This window comes from Gallus gallus, chromosome 3, assembly GCF_016699485.2.
Source record: "Gallus gallus isolate bGalGal1 chromosome 3, bGalGal1.mat.broiler.GRCg7b, whole genome shotgun sequence".
Classification (NCBI taxonomy): Eukaryota; Metazoa; Chordata; class Aves; order Galliformes; family Phasianidae; genus Gallus; species Gallus gallus.
Window position 1 is genome coordinate 34022048 of NC_052534.1, and position 19925 is coordinate 34041972.

General features: G+C 43.2%; 1 protein-coding gene across 1 annotated transcript in view; it reads right to left on the minus strand.

Annotated features, from left to right (window-relative positions):
* The window catches only part of KIF26B (kinesin family member 26B), a 294103-nt gene that overhangs the window by 18334 nt on the left and 255844 nt on the right, over positions 1-19925 (minus strand). Inside the window, exons 11-12 of the mRNA XM_003640984.6 lie at positions 7237-7399; positions 2648-6083 (exon numbers count right to left, since the gene is read on the minus strand). Coding sequence (XP_003641032.2) covers positions 2648-6083; positions 7237-7399 — 3599 coding nt within the window. The remainder of the gene's footprint in view (positions 1-2647; positions 6084-7236; positions 7400-19925) is intronic.

The window sequence follows — 19925 nt, forward strand, 5'->3', positions numbered from 1 at the left end:
AAAATTATACTATTATCAAACACATCAAAACAGAATTATGATATTACTGCCGCAGGATGAAATTCAAACTGGAGCTGGGTTACAAGAAAGTGAAGGATTATGAATTTCTGGGCAGTGCTTTGCTGCTACAGATATAGAAAGTAATAAACATCTTTTCTGTCATTTGCATTAAAAGAACTGGTTCCTCTTAGAAACACAGCTCACTCAAGCCAATATAGGAATTACTTGCAGATATAGGGAATCACTCTCAAAAGCAAAATAACAAAAATAACACGCTTGCAAACTCTCCACGTCAGGTGACAGACTCAGTTAAGAGAGAAGCTTTGCACATACTCTGAGGGATGTCAACATGCCATGCTTTGCTGTGCATACCAGAATAGGCATCTTGCAGGGATGTTGGCTACGCACAGAAAGTGCTCCATCACAGAGGTCAAAATCTAGCAATGGTGAGCACCTGCAACATTGCTGACAAGGGAGAGAAGAATGAAGCCACAATAGAAATTAGACTGAACACATACATTTGTCAGTCAGAGAGAAAGCTGTACTTAATGAAAAAGGTCAGATTTTACTTAGCAGTAAAAAAGTGGCAAAGCTGAGACTGTCCATGCTCCTTGCTAAGGAAAGCTTCCTGCTTAACCACCTTTGCATATCTGCACTGCATGACAAATCACCACCACTGCTCAGCCAGGTAGGATCAAAGCTGGCTAGATCCAAGGGAGGGAGGACACTCTCTTGTGTTTGATATGGATGAATCTACACTGCAGTTTTCTATGCTTTTCCTCACCTGCACAACTGCTTCTTTCACAGAAATTGTGATTTTTTTGCATCTACTCCTGGTTCAAATTTTGTTGAAAATCACCTTATGCCTCAGCATAAGATAAAGAAAGGGAAAGTGACCCTTACAGAGTCTACTGCAGATGGACTTGCCTCAAGAATGGCTACTGGATGTCTTAAACTGTCTCACTATCAAAGCAACGTGAAAGACTCATTTTTTGCTACAAAATCCAAAGAAAAACAAATGTCCTGTGGAAAAAGTCCGTATCATATGGACAGCTTCTCCAAAACACACAGTCAGTTGACAGTACACTCCCAGAAATGCATTCTGTGTGGTTTTCCTCAATATACAAAATCATCGTCCTTTTTCTTGCAAGTTACCATTAAGAAGATTGTATTTGAAAGGAGCCATTAGAAGAGCAGCTCATCAGAAAGAGGAAAACCAAGTTATTGCCACAAATGCAGAAGGGATAGAAGAGAGTCTTTCTCATAGGATGCAAAGTTAACATCAGGAAGATTATTTCATCACTCGGCCCTTGCTTGCACAATGCAGAGTGACTTTCAGATGTATCCTCAGAACAGGTATTATCAGACGTGCACTTTTGAATATGGTTTTAATTGTGGTATTTGTTGTGTTCACATCTGTGCTGCACATGTTCTTCCTGCTACTGCAGCAAAAGCTTAAGGAAAAAGAGGGTAATGCCTCACTCCTTTCATTCACTTTAAATGAATCCCAGAGTAACCCAGCAAGTGAGAATGGCTGGTGAATTAGGAACTCTATTAGAATTACACATTTCTGCAACCAGAGCTACTGCAGGGTAATCAGCCACTGATATTTTAAATATCGGTACATACTAGTTCCAGTATCTACATGCATTTTTTAGAAAGGAAGTTAGTTAGGCAGGACTTACGCTTCTGGTTGGGAAAACAGCACCCAGAAAAAAGGTGAGGTGACCAGCTGATGGATGGTCCTCATCCCTTTCCTGCAAACCTACTAAACACTATTGTCCTGGTGAGATGTACAAGCTGTAACACCATGGACTCCTGGCATGGACCAGCAGGCTCTTGCTATCTGATTAAAAAGTGTAGTAAGAAAGCTACTGGGGATTCTGATCCTCTCTGTGATGACTAAATGCTCTCAGACTTCCAAGTAATTTAGAGCAATGGTGCCCATATTTATAATATTACTAGTATACCTTATTAATAATACAATTACTTGGAGAGGAAGGGCTTGTAATACAAAAGTTAAAAACCAACAGACTCAGAGGCAGGATATGACCTTTCAAGGGCATGAGCATAACTTTGTTCCATCTTCTAAAACAGGTGGGAAGAAAGAAGTGACAGTTCCAGCTGCAGGGCATCTTGCACCTTTTGGGCACGCAGAGGGCACAAGGAGCAAAAGGGAGCTCCCAGCAGGTACTGCTGTTGAGCAGGACTCTGGCCTTGTGCTGCTGAACCACACACGTACCAAGAGAGGAGTCTGTGTCCAAAGTGCTTGAGGGTAACAATTACATTTCACCACCTCATATAGGTATCTTTTTGGAATCAAATCAGAAGAATATTTGTATAAATGAATACTTGATTGCAACTAGCAACATGAAATAACTGTAGAGATAAGCGTTCTGTTAATGTGAAATAAACCTAAGTGAAATGGGTTGGAGAGAGACTCCAGTGCATATGCAATGCAAACACAGACATTTGTACATGTTGCTCGGAAGAAACCCAGGGCCTGGGATACTTACCTTGGCCTCTCATTGCTGCTGCAAACACAGCTGGCACTGATCTACTAGCCCATCTTCAGGAAGGGCCTCCCCAACATGAAGCAGTTAGCTGCTTTGGTCTGTGTTCCCTGTTCACATCACTTCAAGCTTACCTGTGGTTGATCTTTTCTTCGGTGTTTTGAGACTCCGGCACCTGCCGCTGGCCGAGCTGCTGTTCTCGCTCATAGAGTCTTGTGCAGAAGAGGCGCTCCCTGTCGCCTCGCTGTCCCTCATCATGCTCTCATAGCCGCTGCTGCCTCCGCTGTGGTAGAACAGGGCAGTCTTCCCCATGGCGGGGGGCAGCTCCCCACTCAGGACACTGCTGTTGTCGCTCCCATGACCACTGCTGCAGCGATGAGGTTTCCGGGGCGGGGTGATCTTGCTGTAAGGGGATGGCAGCACGTGAACTGCCGGCTTCTCCTCTCCGTGAAGGCCACCACGCTCATCTGCTTCCACATTTCCTCGCAGCTGCAAGCCTCTGGAGCTGGCACTGCCTTGGAGCAGCTCTGAAATCCGTCCATTGACAGCCCGAAGGGGCAATTTAGAAGCAAGGCTAGAGCCTCGGTTTCTGCTGAGGGACTGCGTTGACCAGGACATATTCTTCCCACTTGGAGGCAAACTGGAGCTCTGCCCAACAGACTGAGGCAGAGACTTGGTCGAAAAGCTGAGTGTTTTGGTAGCAGAGGCAGACAGGCTTCGGGCCTTGGGACTTGCCAACAGGAGCTTGCTGACTGCAGAGATCTTTGACTGTCCAGCTTTTGGCGAGGCTCCTGCAGACTGGGAGAGAGCTGAGTTAGTTGGTGAGGACATGACACTGCGGCTGACGCTCCTTCCAGTCCTAGGCATTGTGGTGTCTTTGCCAGGGTTCATTTTGGAGTTCACAGAGGACAGGCTTTCTGCTCTTTCCAGTGACAGACACTCGTAGTGACTTCCTGTGGACCTCCCAAGGGAGTTGGTCCTGCTGGCGAGCTGCTCCAGCTTGGCACTGAACAGCTTGCTGCTGCTGTTGTTGCTGCTGTTGTCAATGCCAGAGCCCTTTGGTTTGGCATTCAGCTCCTCGGGGAAGCTGGCCAGGAAGGGCGCGGGCTGGCCAGAGGGACTGCTGGTGGTGCTGCTGGCAGCACTGTGCTGGGGGCTGGCTCTGTTCTTCTGATCCAAACTTGACTTTCTCACCGGAGGCAGAGGAGGTGTTCCTTTGGGGCGAGTGAGGACACAGTGTTTGGGAGAGGCCATTTTTTTGTCTAGGCTGGCCTTAGAAAATTGGGGGTGGGCAGGAGAAACAACTCCATTGCTGTCAGAGGCAGTAGAATGGAGGTGACTGTCAGGCTCCTCGGGCTTGCTTGCTTTTGGGAGCCCTCGAGGGAGGCTGCCGCCCTTCAAGCCATCACTGGAATGAACGGGACTCTGGGTTGCAGAGCCAGATGCTGCCATCTCACACCCATCCACAATCCTCTTCAGACTGTCACATCCTGGGGAGACAGAGGCATCTCCGCTGCTGCTGCTGCTAAACCTGTCTGCTGAGGACTGCTTTGTGCTCTGCTCAGGTTTGGCTGAAACTGTGGTCATATCAGACCTCGACCCATCACTGCTCCCAGAGCTGTCATTTTTTACATCATCTTCTCTCTTCAGCCAAGGATCTTCAAATTTGATATCTTTTTTAGCGTTGGGTTCTTTCCCCTCATGGGGGTGAGCAACCTTTGGGTCTGCATTTACTGCTGATACAGCATCATCAGTGTCTTGTGCTTTGAAGGAATTAACAGCAATACATGGATAAACTGTAATGTTTGTCTTCATTGGGAAGTAGCCCTCAGAGCTGCTGAGGCTTGCAGTGTTTTTAATTGTGACAGTAGTTTTCCCTAGAGCTGATATTTTACAGCCTTTGATGGGTGGCACTTTGCTGAAAGCTTGCTCCCCCATTTCTGACATTATAAGCATGTTGTCGGTCACTGGCTTCTGTTTGTCACCTACACAAATCATGCTGGTGCTTTGTATAGTGTTTGCAAACTCAGAGACAGGAGGTTCTGCCATTGCTTCTCCATGCCCATAACATGCCTGGGCAATGAAACTGTGGCATGACTGTTCACCGTCACTCCCTGTGCTCATTTCACTCAACCATGAGCTGATAGATGAGCGTCTGCTGCCATCATCCTGGGACTTGTCATCCAGGCCCAGCTTTGGAAGTGGAAGGAACTGTGTGATGCTGACCTCAGACACAGGAGCTGCACTTGAGTAACATTCAAGATCTTCAGATATGCTGCTGATAATACTGACTGGCCTAGACCCAGAGGCCAAAGCCTGCACAGAGCAGTCACTGTTAAAACTAATAATACTGGTTGGGCGCCCATTGTCAAGAACCCCACTAATGGTTAGCTCTTCTACGAGGGTGAACACCAGCTCGTCCTCCCCATTCAGTTCCAACGGCTGCTGCACAGTCACCATAGTAGTGCTTAGAATCTCCTTCTTGGATTCAGGAGAATGGTTTTGTCGCTGATCTTCATTGAGAATGGTCTCTTCAAAATCCCCATTGCTGGAAGACACTGACTTCTTCATGATCTGAGGGCTCATTCCTGCAGGTGGGGTCCGTATTTCTGGCTGTAACAAAGATTCAGTAGATGCCATCTCAGTGTCCTTACTCAGAGGAGCTGGTGGGGGTGTGGTGCTGGGAAGAACTCCTTTCTGTGTGTAGACCTTGCACCTCTGGGAAGGAGAAGTTGGTGGCTTGTACTCAGATGTCTTGGAGAGGCTCGCAATGCCAAGCCGGGGTGAACCCATTGGTCTTGGTTTCCCTTCCACAAAGCCACAGGTGTTGAGACCTTCTCTGCTGCTCTGCAAGCTGGTACTGTGTACTAACTGGCAAGAGCTAAGCTCTTTACTAGAGCTGCCTGTTACACTCCTGGGAGAAGGAGGAGTTGAAATATTAGCAAGAGCTCCAGAAGGAATGGGGGAGTGATTTCTCTTAGTTTTGCTGGGGGTTGCATTTATATTTTCCTTGGCTTCTCTATCAGGATGCTGACATTCTGGCATTGTATCTTCCTTATCTGACTCTGGTAAGTGACTAAGCTCTGCCACTTGGCTTGAGACAGAGCACTTAGACATCTGGTCTGAGCTAAATTGAGCAGGCATCTCTTCAAAGGGAAATTTGTTGGTCTCTTCACTGCCATCTATGCAATCCAGCCTCTCCTGGAGCTCTGCAAAGGTGTTGCACTTCAGGCAATCTCTTTCAGATGTGCTGGGCCCTGATTCACTACCTTCCTCCAGCCTGCCCTCATTTTTGGTCTTCTGCAGTGCAGGAACTATAGGAACAAAGTCAGGGGGACCTTCATTATCTGTCAGTTCCTTATCAGAAAGGGCAGTGCCATTGGGGCCAACATAAATCACTGTGTCACAGGACTGCTCACTGCTGGATGAATAATCAGGATCACTTGATAAATGCAAAATAGGGAAGTCTGGGTCAACGGTGTTTCTAGAATGGAAAGGTCTCAGCTGGGTTGGCCGCCGCATCCTCCCCTCCTCACAGGAGCTCTCTCCTCCAGAAGAACTCGATGTGTACTGCAATGTCAGAGGGACAGAGATCATGACATTTCAGAATTGCAAGCAGCTCCTTGCACAAAGCATATGCATACACAAAAAAGATACATCTAAACTGGGAAATCTCTAAACTAGGGCACAGAGCTCTGAAGCTTCTTATATCTAGTCTTACAGCAAACATACAGCAGTGTCCAACAGAGTACCCAATGCCCCAACTCTAAATGTCCTACACTCAGTCATGAGGCTTCCAAAAAAAATAACGTACTGAATAAATAGATAAGGAGCCCTCACCTAATTTAGACCAACCAAATAAACTGGTTATTTGCCAAAGGCATTCCTATTTTTGTGTGTGAACAGGAACAAGAAAACTGATTACAAAATAAGGCATAGAAAATAAAGACAGTCCCTTTTGGTCAAAATGCCACTGTGTGAAATTGTATAATATGTTTAAGGGAGTCCTTAGCTACACACTGCAGTGATGGTGTGTGAAATGAATCCCTTCACAGGGGGACATTGCTGTGATGGTGTGTGGAATTAATCCCTGCAGTTGTCTCTCTTCAAAGTTTTTTTCAATCCATAGACTGTCAGTTTAAATCAGACATTCACTGGTTGCACGCAATTCATGTTGCAAGCTATACAGAAGGAACCAGGGCTCCATAAGCATGGAATTAGACACAGCCCACCATCACTTTACTTGTTGGAAAATCTATCACTCATATTTAGAGGCAGTCAGAATAAATGAGGCACCAGTGCTGGCAATGGACACAATGCTTTGCATTCATTTTGCTCCTTCTCTCTGTGAGAAGCACAGAGAATCTAACTCTTCATTAAACCCAATTTACTGTACAGTGGTTTCATTCCTTATTATTTCATTAGTACTAAGAACATAACTGAAGATTTACGCTCTCAGCTATATCAATAAATGAGGCCAGCTAAAAACTGTTAAGACAGATATGTTTGAAAGCACTTTTCTATCTGACTCTGAAGCATTTACATTCCCCTGATCTCTGCTATGTGCTCTGAGCCACTCGCCTAGGACATGGTACATACAACCTTTGCACTTTGGCATTGATTACTAATCTTGCTATATGCCTCGCTGCCCCATCAAGAATCTTTTGGGGTCCTTCCTGTTCCCTCTTCCAGTACTACAAGAAGGAAGTTATACATATCTTACCTTAGTTTTCTTTTTCTTCATCCTGAGGACTCTGGATGCAATCTGGATGGTGGACAGCGTCTCAGCGTAGTTCCCCGCAGTGGCTGAAATGTGAGCTATCATTGTGGTGCGGCAGTTCATATTCCCCAGGGACTCTCGAAGCAACATGGTGAGCTTGCTGTCTCTGCAAAATAAAATGAATTAAGGCTGCATTAGCCAGCGAGGTTTCACTTCAACCATTGTGATGTGACTCGGGTCTTGGCAAATTTTTTCCTCCTCTTTTTTAATGGAATTCTAATTAGTTCTGTTCCTCAGGTTTGTACTATCCTGTATCTGCAGCTGAGCATGCTGAAAGACTCCGGACTACAACTTAGACTTCTTTTATGTTCCCAGTTCCCCTTTGCGTCTTCATCTGGTCTCATTCCTTCAGCACTGTTACCACTGGCGAATACAGAATAGCAGACCAGTGTTGGAGACTAAGGAGTCACTGCAGCAGATGGCAAAGTGCTGCCCTTTTCCAGTGTACAAGCAGACTCTGAACTAGCTCCAGTAGACAAGAGTGTAGTGGATTAGATTAGAGGACCCAAAGTTTCTCTTGCCTGCTGGGGCACTGTGTAATTCAATAATTCTGCTACTTTAATCACTGAAATAACTTCGGATGATATTGGTGAAATACAAACCAGTCAAGCCTTAAGACTTCTCACAACTGTTCTTTCACATTAGATCTTTTCTTTTGGTGAAGCGGGAATCAGATTTTCTGTTCTTGCCATTTACTCTACTGTTCAGAAGAGAATAGTTTTTGAAATGCTGATGCTTTACAGTAGGGCTGTCTGTGACTGGACTAAGAATTGGAATCGTCAAGCACAACAATTCTAACAGCATGATAATGCATATGTAACTTTTGTGTGGTGTTCATCTAATCCTGTAGTAAAAATGCACAATATACATTTTTAAGGGAGCTTTAACTATGAGACGCACAAATCAAATAGGTGACCAGTTGGGAAACGTATCTTCTTGAAGAGAGCCTCTCCTGCACTAAAGGTTGTGGATAATAGTTACACATGGCTCAAAGCAAAGACAGCAGCCTGATATTTATTTATGCTTGATAAATTGCATACAGCAATTGCTTCCTGACAGCGGTGCTATCAATGGCTTGGTATTAGATTTTTGTAGGTCACTGTTCAACCTCTGCTAATACTTATGGTTCATGTGTGTCCTTAGTCATGCATTTGACATTCCCAGCTCATGGGAATTCTGCATAAAGCTGCAACCTGTGGGAAATTAACCTATGTCCACTGGACAGGACTGCCAGATAAACATCAGAATTCTTGAATCTCTCTTTTTAATTGGGTAAAGTACAGCATTTGGGATGCATATATTGTTGCATCTAGGATTAAGGTGGGGCGTACAGCTCTAGGAGAGCCACACAGCAGCGATCTGATGCTGGCTCATAAAATGTGCTACTCCAGAGCTTTATAGTACTTGTGATTTCAGCTAGGCTAGCAATACTAGGTGGAAAATATTTTCTATTTCACGATTTCTGCTTCCTTCTGCTCCAGACACACTGAACACAATCTGTCAGCTTTGAGAGGCAAGCAAACATCCATAAAGACTACAGTGAGACGGCCTCACTCATTTCTCATGACCTAAGGCTGCTTTGAATCCACAGATCCCGAGTTAATAGGCTGCTGTACCTCAGGTTAGTGGCCCTCCTTTCCATCAAGGAATAATTAAGATGTCAAATTTTGTACATCAGTTACTGCCACTCCAATGCAGAGTTACACGGAAATTATAAACATCTGTACAGAAATCAATAACAAGCCTTTCATTTGCTAGTGCTTCTATCACAGCAAAACAGGAGACGATGGGGGAAAGGGCAAAAGAATGTATTCTGAACATGTAGATCTCCTGAGAATACATAACCCATGCAGCCAGCATCAGCACACTGTGGTGCGGCTCTCCTAGAGCTATATGCATTATGAATATGAAATAATCTGTCCCATCTGCCTTGCATTGAAGTACACACATGCGAGAAGAATGATGATATAGAGGAAATTCTTATTCTGTAATTCAAATGCTGTGACATATATTAGAAAGAAAGTCAAAGGCAGATTTTTTTTTTTTTTAAGATTAAAGCAAGAAAATTAGCAGCAAAAAGGTCCAGCCAATACTGATTTCTAATTTCAGTTTCCTCCAATACTGCCTGTATCTGGACTATCAGTGTAGCTTTGGACATAGACAAAATAACTCGCCTCCTTTCAGTATTGTACATTGAGGAATAAAACAAAGAGGAAGAAATTTAATGATCACATATTTTTGTCAATTCTAGACATTGTCTTAAAACATTCACCTGCTCATGGTTCACCGATGCCTCCCTATAGCCCCTGCCGACTCCTAAGGATAGGCTAAAAATCAAAGGGAACATAATAACACAGATGTGTGGCTTAGTAACTATTAATTTTTAACTCACTCCATCCTCAGCAAATAAAATTATTGATATTTACAATATCGCACTGAAATTAGCTTGTCATACAGTGTGAGACATGAAGTAAATGCTTTGCTTTTGTGAGTGCTGACATGGCATTTCTGCATGAAAAAGAAAATTATTTCCTTTGGTGATTCGTGAGCTGGTATTTGCAAGAGCAAAATTTCCTGTGAAACCACAAGCTTTACAAAGGGAAGGTCAGGACTAAAAGAGCTTTTAGAGGGAAGAACATTTTTCATCTTCTGCCCATGCAAAACAAACTTAGGTATAGGAAATGTAGAAGAGCTGCTGTTCCTGGGTGTATGTTGCTCATGCACCAATTTCTTCGTAGCCAGTAGGAGATCTTCAGAGATGCATTAGAAATAGAAATGACCCGTTTGTGTTCTGCTCTAAGAGAAATGAAACAATACATCAGAGCAGCACACTGACCCCATTTTATACATCTGTCTTCTTTTTAAATGTAGTTCCACTCCATCCACTAATGTTTTTATAGTTTACAAAATTTATCATAACTCCTCATGAATTTAGGAATAGAAAACACAGAGAACAGTGCATGAAGGTGAGGACAGAAGAATAACACACCTCAGATGCCAAAGCCTTTGTATTAGCAAACCCATTCTGCAACCTTTTCAGGACTTAAAGGTTATTTGATTTTTCTAACTGCAACATTTGGTCAAACAAAATACATTACCCCTACTTGTAAAGCCTTCCTTGCCATAGTCCTTACATCACCATGGCTACAGTAAAACACTGTTTTACTATTCCCTATATTCCACACAGATGAAACTCCAAAATAAACTAGGCAAAGCTCTATCTTTGGAAAAATCCAGAGGCAGAAGCCTTTCTTCAGAAAAGAAAGCTACACTCACACATCTCTAAAAAGAATAGTTATGGTGCAGAGGAAGGAGAAAGAAGGGAAGAACTGTGCAGATGCCAGACAGAAAGGTTCACTTCATCCCATGAAGTAGCAGCTGTCTGTGCTGAAAGGACAAGAGGGGAAGTTGTCTCTTCTCCAGGCTACTCTGTTATCCTCATCCTCTCACTTTATAGCAGATCTTCGAAGACCGATACTGCTATCTTCTGTGTCTCTTAATAGCTACTATTAAAGATCCCTTAAAGATATTAAATCTCCTAAAATGAGATACGTGCTGCAGTGAGCACAGTGTTTTCTATTTCTTATCTTCTGAGACCACCGTGCAAACTGGAATCAGCGTAAATTAGTCTTTTCACTGGCTCAGCAAGAAGGAAAAAACATACATCTTAATGCTCCTCATATATATCTTTGTATTTTCCTTCTTCACAATTGATTAATTATACTCAGATACAAACAAAATAGAATTGTATATTAGAAGAATGAAGTACTCAAGATCATGATAAGTTTGTTTGGACAATGCCTAAATCCCACTTGACTGTGTGCATTAAGACTACGTCTTTTAATTTCACAACTGGATACCAATCTTCCACTAGACCCCTGCCTCAATCCCTGCACAGGATAAATAGCGCTGAACAAGAAGTCATTCAGTCTTTCATTTAATCTCTCTCTTTTAATGTGTGGACTTGTGCTTTGCCTACTTTCAGGACTAAACAAATGCAGCTCTGCACCCAGAACGACTTATTTCTTCAAAGGCCTTTCCTTTTTCTTTCTTGTGGAACCCATCAATGCAGTTTCTGATGAATGCCTCTGAGGTGAGGTATATAATCCCCTGTTAACACCTGCTGCACTAAGTATATGTGTTTGGTTTGAAGCACTGATCTTTCAGAGTACTGAGCATTATACAGCCTTTCATATTCAACGTACAGCTTCCTTTGACTTCTGGTGCAGAGAAAATGGGACAGCTGATTCTCAGTCTGGTCACTCAACAAACCAAAAACACAGTTAACAGTCCACCTACAAACACTAGGAATGCATTGGCAGAACCAGTTCTGAAGGCAGTACCAGCTCCCTTTGTAATACCTCTCCCCTCCCTTCCACACCTCCAACTACCTCCAACTTCCGTACGCCTTCCAACTCCTGTTACAAGTCAGGGTGGAGTTTATTGACAACGACCAATCCCAGTACTGTCCTGATTCATCTCCAAAGCAGGTCCTTCATTTGCCTTTAAAAATATGATAATTTAACAGGGAATAAATGTCCTGCAAAAAAAAAAAAAAAACAAAAAAAAAAAACAACCCAAGCTCATGAGGCCAAAGTAGGTTTGCTAACACAACCTTATTTCTGGCAATTCCTGCCACTGTAGTAATTAATTTCACAGTCTCAATGTTCTTACATATTTTATGTAATCTTATGTGGATTTATGTTTACACTTCACTGAGATATCAACAGGCTCAGAGCCTTCCTGTGTATTAAAAAGCCACAAGTGCAGAACTAGCAAACCAGCTGGCAGCAGCAGCCAGCTGCCGCTTTTGTATGGACAAGCAATGGAGCAGGAGGAGGTGACTCACAGTTTACCTTGAGGTATTACTAGAATTTGCTGCTGGTCAGGGATGGTGAAGTTCCAGAGTACTGCAATCCTTTCCTGCACTATAAGAGAATTTTCTCTCACGTGCTCACATCCTTTTTGCCTTTTTGCCATCAGATAATCCTTTTCCTTCCTATCAGCATTTTTCTGTGGCTTCCCTGATTCATCCATCTTCTTCAGTCTTAGTCCCACACTACGATTCTCACACCGAGCTCCCTACTGAAGTAGCCCATGACTGCTCTATTTTATCCTGCTGTGGCCTAACTACCAGCACCAGACTTTACCAGTGTCCAGCATCATTACTAGCCAGTACTGATATTCTCTTCCTTCAACTCTTCTTCTTATTAATGTCCTCCACTGGTGCTGCATAACCATCAGGGCCCTTATCTCCACTCATATCCCCCCAGCTTCTCACTGATACCCATTGAAGGCACCTTATGACTGACCCCCATATAATTTGGCATGCTTACTGCACTATACTGCATAAGTGAAGTGCGGGCCTGGATGAGGGGGCAAGGTTGGAGAGGGCCTTCTGACATCCTTCCATTTTATGAGAATCCATGTTGGTAATGTGTTCCAAATGTGTTACACAGAGAAGAGGCAAATAATAATTGCTTTTGTTTAGGGCTTCAAAATAGAATTCATGAATGGAAATGAAGCAGGAAGAAAATTATGCTCAGGAAATTTGAAGGAATTTGCATTGCCCAGCATCTCATTCTTTGCTTTTCCACAAATGGAGGGAATGCTGGAAAGGAAGATCCAGCTCAAATCTTAGAATCCTGATTTTGCTGTGGAGTTATTTAATCAATCCTATTATACACTTCACTTGTTTCTTTTCTTCTTTTTTCCACCTACTTTAAAGATAATATTTTCCTGGTCTTCCCCTTCATCTCACCCCACTAGTTTAAAGATTTTGGCTATTTAATGACAAAAACAGAACCACCAGGAATAGAAATAACACTCTCGAGAGGTAGTATGCAATATTATAAATAAGCACTGGGACATGCAAGGGTGTGTGCTTGAGCTCTCTATTAATCATACACCTTGGTGTCTTCCTAGGCACTTGGCCAAAAGAAAAATGTTGTCAACTCTCTCAAAGTGTTATTGTTACAGGATAAGACGATGTATGCCCTCAGGTGTCTTGTAATCTAATTATTTATAGAGTTATGTCAAAGGAAAAATCTCTGGAAGTATGGCAGTTAGTTTTGATCATAATGTCTTAACTCTGCTCCCTTGTGCTAATGCACTGCTTTGCTCATAGTAATAAATGCTTGCGTAATGAGAGAACCACAAAAATACTCCATTTGGTTTTGGCTCTTATTGCACAGAAATAATCTCTACAGAGGACAATTCACAGCTTAAAAGGTATAAAACCAAAATGGTATGTTACTAATGGCTGAATTCAGGAAGAACCAGTATAGTTTGCTTAGCTACGTCTTTCCTTTCTGTTAATAATTTTGATAGTAGGAATGAGGAAATAAGAGCAAGTGTGTGTAGGCACAAGTAGAGTGAGGCCAAGGGGACTGATAAAGCTCTTGGTGGAAATTCCATGTTGCAGAACAATCTTTGTGCATGTGACAGATGCACAAAATAGCATCTTTTCTTTCTTTTCACCAAAGACAGAAAACTAATAAAAGATAACCCTGTTTGGGCTCCAGCTACTCTAACATCTTAAACTGATTGCCCTTCTGACCATAAATGGGGTTGTATAGAAGTTGCTCCTAGAGCTGATGAAACCTTTAGCAGTCCAAGAAACAGGCAAGAAGTAGCCTGTTACCCAAAAATGACATAGAAGTGCCCCAGTCTGGAGGTGGCTAAAAATGAACTACTCTCTGCAGTTTGTTTTTAGCCACACTAGATCTATCTCACAATAAAGCAATTGCTATCACAAAAGTTGCTCCTCTTTTACCTGTGCGAATTAAAGAACCCACAGTTTCTGACTCTTTCAGCCCAAGTCTAAGCTGCACACCTCTATATCAGCACTGGGGAAGCACAGAGAAAGATGACCCATCCGTCTTCTCATTTCTGCCTTGTGCCAGCAGTAGAGCTGAACCAGCACAGGCTTCAATTAAATAATTAATCCAATGTGAGAAAGAAGTTCCTCACAGTCTTCACCACAGCACATGAATGTCTGTGGTTTGCTACAGAAGGACTTCTCACTTTGGGAATATTGAACAAAGACATAACCCCCTGTTTACACGTCAACATGCTACTCAGATGAGAGCTGAGAGATGCGAATGTCTTTGACACCACAACCAGGGCACGTCTTAGGGATGGGCAGGAGGGGAAGGCCTGCAAGGCAGCTCTATGGAGACCACTGGCAGTGTCAGAGAGAGGAAAGCACTTAAAATGGACTCCATCTCCAACTCCAAGCACAGAACAAAACTTCATTCACAATGAACCATTAAAAACGTGCAAACAAAGCACAAAGATAAAAAGGATCCTACTGCTCTGTCTCATTACAGTGCCAGCTCCTCATAAATTCTGAGCTGAAAAACAGAAGCTCGATTAATCTAGGGAGCTAATTAGGCTCCGCAACTGTATGCTGAAGTTAAAGCCAGATTCCCCCCAAACCAGCAGTGCCAGTGTTCAGGAAAACCTGAACAGTAAACAGACTGTTATTTACAGGAGAAAAAAAGATCCACACAGTTAAAACCAACATTGATACAGATTTTAAATAATTTAAAGATTTTGCATGTGACGAGGCTCTGCTCTACCCTGCACTGAGGTACACTCACAAAGGGAAAGAAAAAACCTTCCTCCTTCTGTGACCTTTCTTGTTTGGCTCTCCTGTCTGGAAGCATTTCAGGTACAAGTTTGGCTTGACTTGTCTCACTGAAGCTGTTTGTTTGCTTTCAATGAGAAAACAACAGTCACAGCCACTGCTGAATAGCCCCTGGGGGAGCTGAGGAGCCTGTCTGCCTCTCCTGGGCTGCTAGTCCTGGGAACAGACGGCATGGAGAGTGGCTGGCCAACACCTGGTGCTACAGGGCAGTGACAGGGCAGTAGGGATCCTTTCTTCCACAGCAAGAAAGTAAAGTGAGGATTTGTCTCATCTCCTTCCTCTGAGGACAGGATCCAGAAGCCACCTTCACACCAGCCCCTGTGGTGGCTAACGGGGGAGGTGATGGCCTGAGCACAGCAAGGAGACATCCAGCAAGTGCACTGGGATCTGTTCCCACCACTCAGCATCTTTGCTGTCAGCACTGCTTCCTCCCAGCACCCACAGCCCTGTAGGGTCGGGCAGTGGTTTGCAGTATGAGAAAGGCTGCCATTTTCAGGCATGGCCAATTAATGCAAGGCTCTCCTCTCTGTATTCAAGAGGCTAAACAGGGGCGGTGTTTTTTGGAAAGCCTCAGCTCCTGCAGCTCAGCTGCTGCCAGTGCCATCAGCAGAGGTGACATATGCTGAAGTGCTACCAGTGGTGACAGCCCCTGCAGGGAGGGCAGGGCAGCAGCCACCTCAGCTCTCGTCTCAGTGCAAGCAACAAGCACGTGCCCATCCAACCGGCACGACCCTGTGTAATGCATGCCCCAGACAGCTAGGCAACCATTTTGGCCACCTCCCAGTCAACACAGCATGACAATTTGGAAAGGGTCAGAAAGCCTGCTCGCTGCTGCACACAGTGGTACCTGTTAGCCTGAGGAGCAAGCTACAGCACGGTGCCCTTTGCTTTCAGGGAGCATTACGATTTCATATGTAGTGAGAACGGAATTACCAGGGTTATTTCCTCACACGAAAACGAACTTCAAATGTTTGTACTCGATCCATGAATATTCATGATCTTTTGGGAGGATTTCATAATTACTTCATTCTGGTTAGGCTCATTTGATCTGCAGCAGTGACAGCAGTAGTTTACACTCCTTCATCAAGATGCCAACAATTTGGCAGCGTAACCTTCCCAGTTTCCTGTGCTGGAGAGCAGCTCTAGTTATTCTAATCGCAATCCCAAATGGAGTTGTACCTGAAAATAAACTGACTGTTGTCCAGTTTTAGAAACCACTCCACTTGGAGCTACTGTTAGCATAAACAGATGACATCTCCAGGAAACTGGAAGGTCACCTAGCAAAATACTTTCATTTTGATTAGGAAGATTTTCTATGTCAGCCCCCTGCAGCCTTCAACCCACAGCATTATTGTAGAGTGTGCACACTCCTGTACAGAATAGAAAGAAAACAAACAGCAGGTTTCAGCTGTCACTAATATTATGAAAATTACACAAATTCACCTATGCTACTCACTAGAGATATTCCAGAAGAAAGTTAAATGCAAAGTTAATTCTGCCCACGTTTCTGTGCACAAGCTTACCTCATAGCAATAAATGCTAAGCCTCTTGGCCAATTTCAAGAAACTCTGAGAAAACAGCTTGAAAGTCTCAAAGATACTACACCAGTGCAAGGTTTGCGAGCATTGGTAGCTGTGTGAATGGGTAGAAATCTTACCTGTGCTTCCACGGCAACAAGACTGAGACTTTTTAAACTCTACCCCTGAACATACCAGAGGGGGCACACACGAATTAAGAGAAATTTCTAACCACAGGGCCACTCAGCCAATATTTATAACTTTTTGGATGCCAAAACTAAGAGAGAAATTGCTAGAAATGTGATTTTCTTTAATTTTCTTTTCTCTTCACATATAACTCCAAACTCTTTCACAGAGAAGGCTGAAACTGTTAAGCGCTGCTAAAAGAAGCAGTCTCTCTTCATTAGCAGGGAAGATGGACTTTGTTACAGCCAACTGATGCTCTTAGGACAGAAATAAAGAAGGTGAAACAAGTTCCAAAACTGGGGAAATTTTATGTGCCATTTCCCATTTATCAGTTGGGGAACGACACATGCAAGTTGCTCAACTCCAAATCATCCAGGAGTTCAGGATTGATATTTTGGAATACTGTATTGGCATGTACAGGGAATAAGTGCAGATACCAGACACCTGCAAAATTCTACTAAAGGCAGCAGTCTGTGCCTGTCATTTTCCAAAAATCTGGGTACATGACAAGGTGACCAAGTCTGGACTTGATCGTCTATTTTACACATTCTTTCTCTGGCCTGGAAACCTGAAACTTCTGTATTTGTACTGCCAACAGCCAGTTGGGATGGGGTGAGCTTCTTAGGAACTGGAGAGAGACCAAAAACTCATTTCAGAAAAAAACGAATGGCTGTCAGACAGCAACTTCTGCCCACAGATGGGCTGAGCTACTCTCACAATGGGCTGCTACAGAGATGTGATGAAACAGACTGAGTAACAACCAGTGAGGATGCTATCATGAACTTCAATTAAAGATCACAGACTAAAAAAAGAATCTCTGCCCTTGCCTGGTTTTGGTGATGTCTGAAAACAAGCTCCAATTTTGAGATTTTATGAGCTGAAAGCCATGGCAGTGTGGTCCGAACCCAGCTGTCACTGAAGTCAACAGAAAGGCTCCCATAAGCTTCAGCAGGATTTAAACTGGGCTTCTACAGATTTAGTGACAGGATGCATGAGATGATGAGTAGAATAATCCTTTCTTGAAGTAAAATACATGGGAATGAAGTTAAACCATGGAACCACAGGCAGCTTTATGATGTGTTTAAAAAGTTTTGGCAGGATGGGGCAAAATCTAGCAGCTGCTACAGGGCAATGGGAATTTTCTCATCTATAAACACAGGCTCAAGAAAAGTACGTGTTTGGTTCTTAGACCCCTCCTAATGCTTCATCATACTTCATTCAGAGAAGACTCCAAATAAAACCCGAGGGACCCCAGTCTCTATGCAAATACTTCCTATTCTAAGTAAAAGTGGACAAATCAATATGTAATGATTTTAAATGCGTATAGATTTATCATGTAAACCATTTGGAGATCATCTGTACCAAACACATTTATCTTCATCTATGCAACAATTTAAAATATTAACGATGTACATGCATTTTTCATATCACATAGAGTTTTTTCCTCCCCTTTAAAATGGATTCTTTATTTTAGTGGGATTTATTTTGCCCACTCCAATACCATTAATTAGACAAGCTCTTCCATAGACTCTCATATCTCTAACACTTCAGAGATCTCTTAGTAGCTTGTGACAGAAAAGGAAAAGAACTCTTTTAAACTTGCCATGTAGCAACTGTAAATAACTTGCAGTTTTACCTGAGGTAACCAGAGCATGCTTTGGCATTCAATGGGCATCTATTACACCCAGAAAATCAACTGTGAATTCAAGTATTTCCATGCTAATAACTACCTCTCCACAAGATTGGCAGTCAGAGCAGGCTTGTGAGTGCCAGACAGCAAACTTCAACTACTACTGTTTGTATGTATTTAGCTTTAAATGGTAAAAAAAAATATATCTATTGAAGAGTTAGCTATTCAAAATCCCAGAAGCATCAAAATAAAATTTCAAACACAAGCTGAGCCAGTCTTTCATAAAAAGTTCCTTTTAACCTTCAGCTCTCTTCAGAAAGCCTCAAACTGGACTCATTTACACTGTGCCTGGAAGGTCTCTCTTCTGTTTACAGAGCTGCTGCTGAAGCTCAGTAATTCCTGCAGCTGAAAGTAGTTGATATTGCAAGAATATTTTGGCAGAGTCCTAGTCTTACACTCTCTTCTTGGCATCTGCTATTGAATTTAGTCAGACAGGATACTAGGGGACATTTGGTCTGAATCAGTATGGCCTTTCTTTTATTCTTAGTGTTGTGCCATTGTGGTTTACAGCATAGCTCTACAGCCTCCCTCCTGCATCCTCTCTGCATGCTTGGTGTGCTCTCCTAATGCAAATGCATTCCTCAGAATCCCATCAATCCCTGGTCAGTGCGTCTGGAGACATAAGAAGCCAAGAGGAATTATAATCGTTCTGTTAAAAGAGAGCATATGGACAACAACCACAGGAGAAGGAAAGAGGAATGCATCGCTTGTTTCTGTGAGCATGGATTCCTGTAAGTCTGTCATTTAAAAAGGGGGTGATAGTTGGGGTGAGAAGACACTGAATTATCACCTTCTACCCCAACCCATATAGGAGAACCATATAATCCTCCTTAAACATTTACAAGATCCATCCTTAAAAAATTAGGGATTCCTAGCAGTGCCCACCCAGACTTCCATTTGAGAGCAGCACACTGGAAGCCATCTACTCCCCTGTTTACCCATGCTCCAGCATAGCCCTTTGTTTTCCAGTGCTCTCCCTCCCCAGGGACGAGAATGTTCCTGCTGCGACTACAGACATGTTGCTGCTCACACTCTATTTCCTCACTCTATTCGAGTATGCAAGACAAATTCATTTAATCTTCTCTCACAAGAAGAGTTATCTTGCTTCTTTTGCTAGTCTTTCTTGTACTTGTTTCAGACTGAATTCATCCTTTAATAATTAATATTTTTTTACTGTCATTCCTAATGCCTTTGCAGACTTCATTGCAGCCTTCTCACGGTTACATCACCTTTGAATGTCTGCCATTCTTAACCAATACACTTAAATTGGCACATGCATCCCACTCCTCTGTGCAGCTGATGAGCTCCCAGATTTCAGTAGAAATTGTTAGCAGTCTGTCAAGGCAAGCCCTCGCTCAGGCCATTATTGCCTCTTCTATTCTACAGCCCTCAAGTCCCACAGCTGCTCCCATCTGATGCTCTTCCTTTGTACAGGGAATGGCTTTAGCTTTGTGCAACCAGCCAGGGTGATTAGCATGCTTCTGCTTTATGCGTCAAGGCTGCTGATAATAACACTAAATAAAATCTCTCCCAAAACTGATCCTTGTGGATCTTTCCTGGTGGCCTTTCCTCTACACTGATAGTTCCC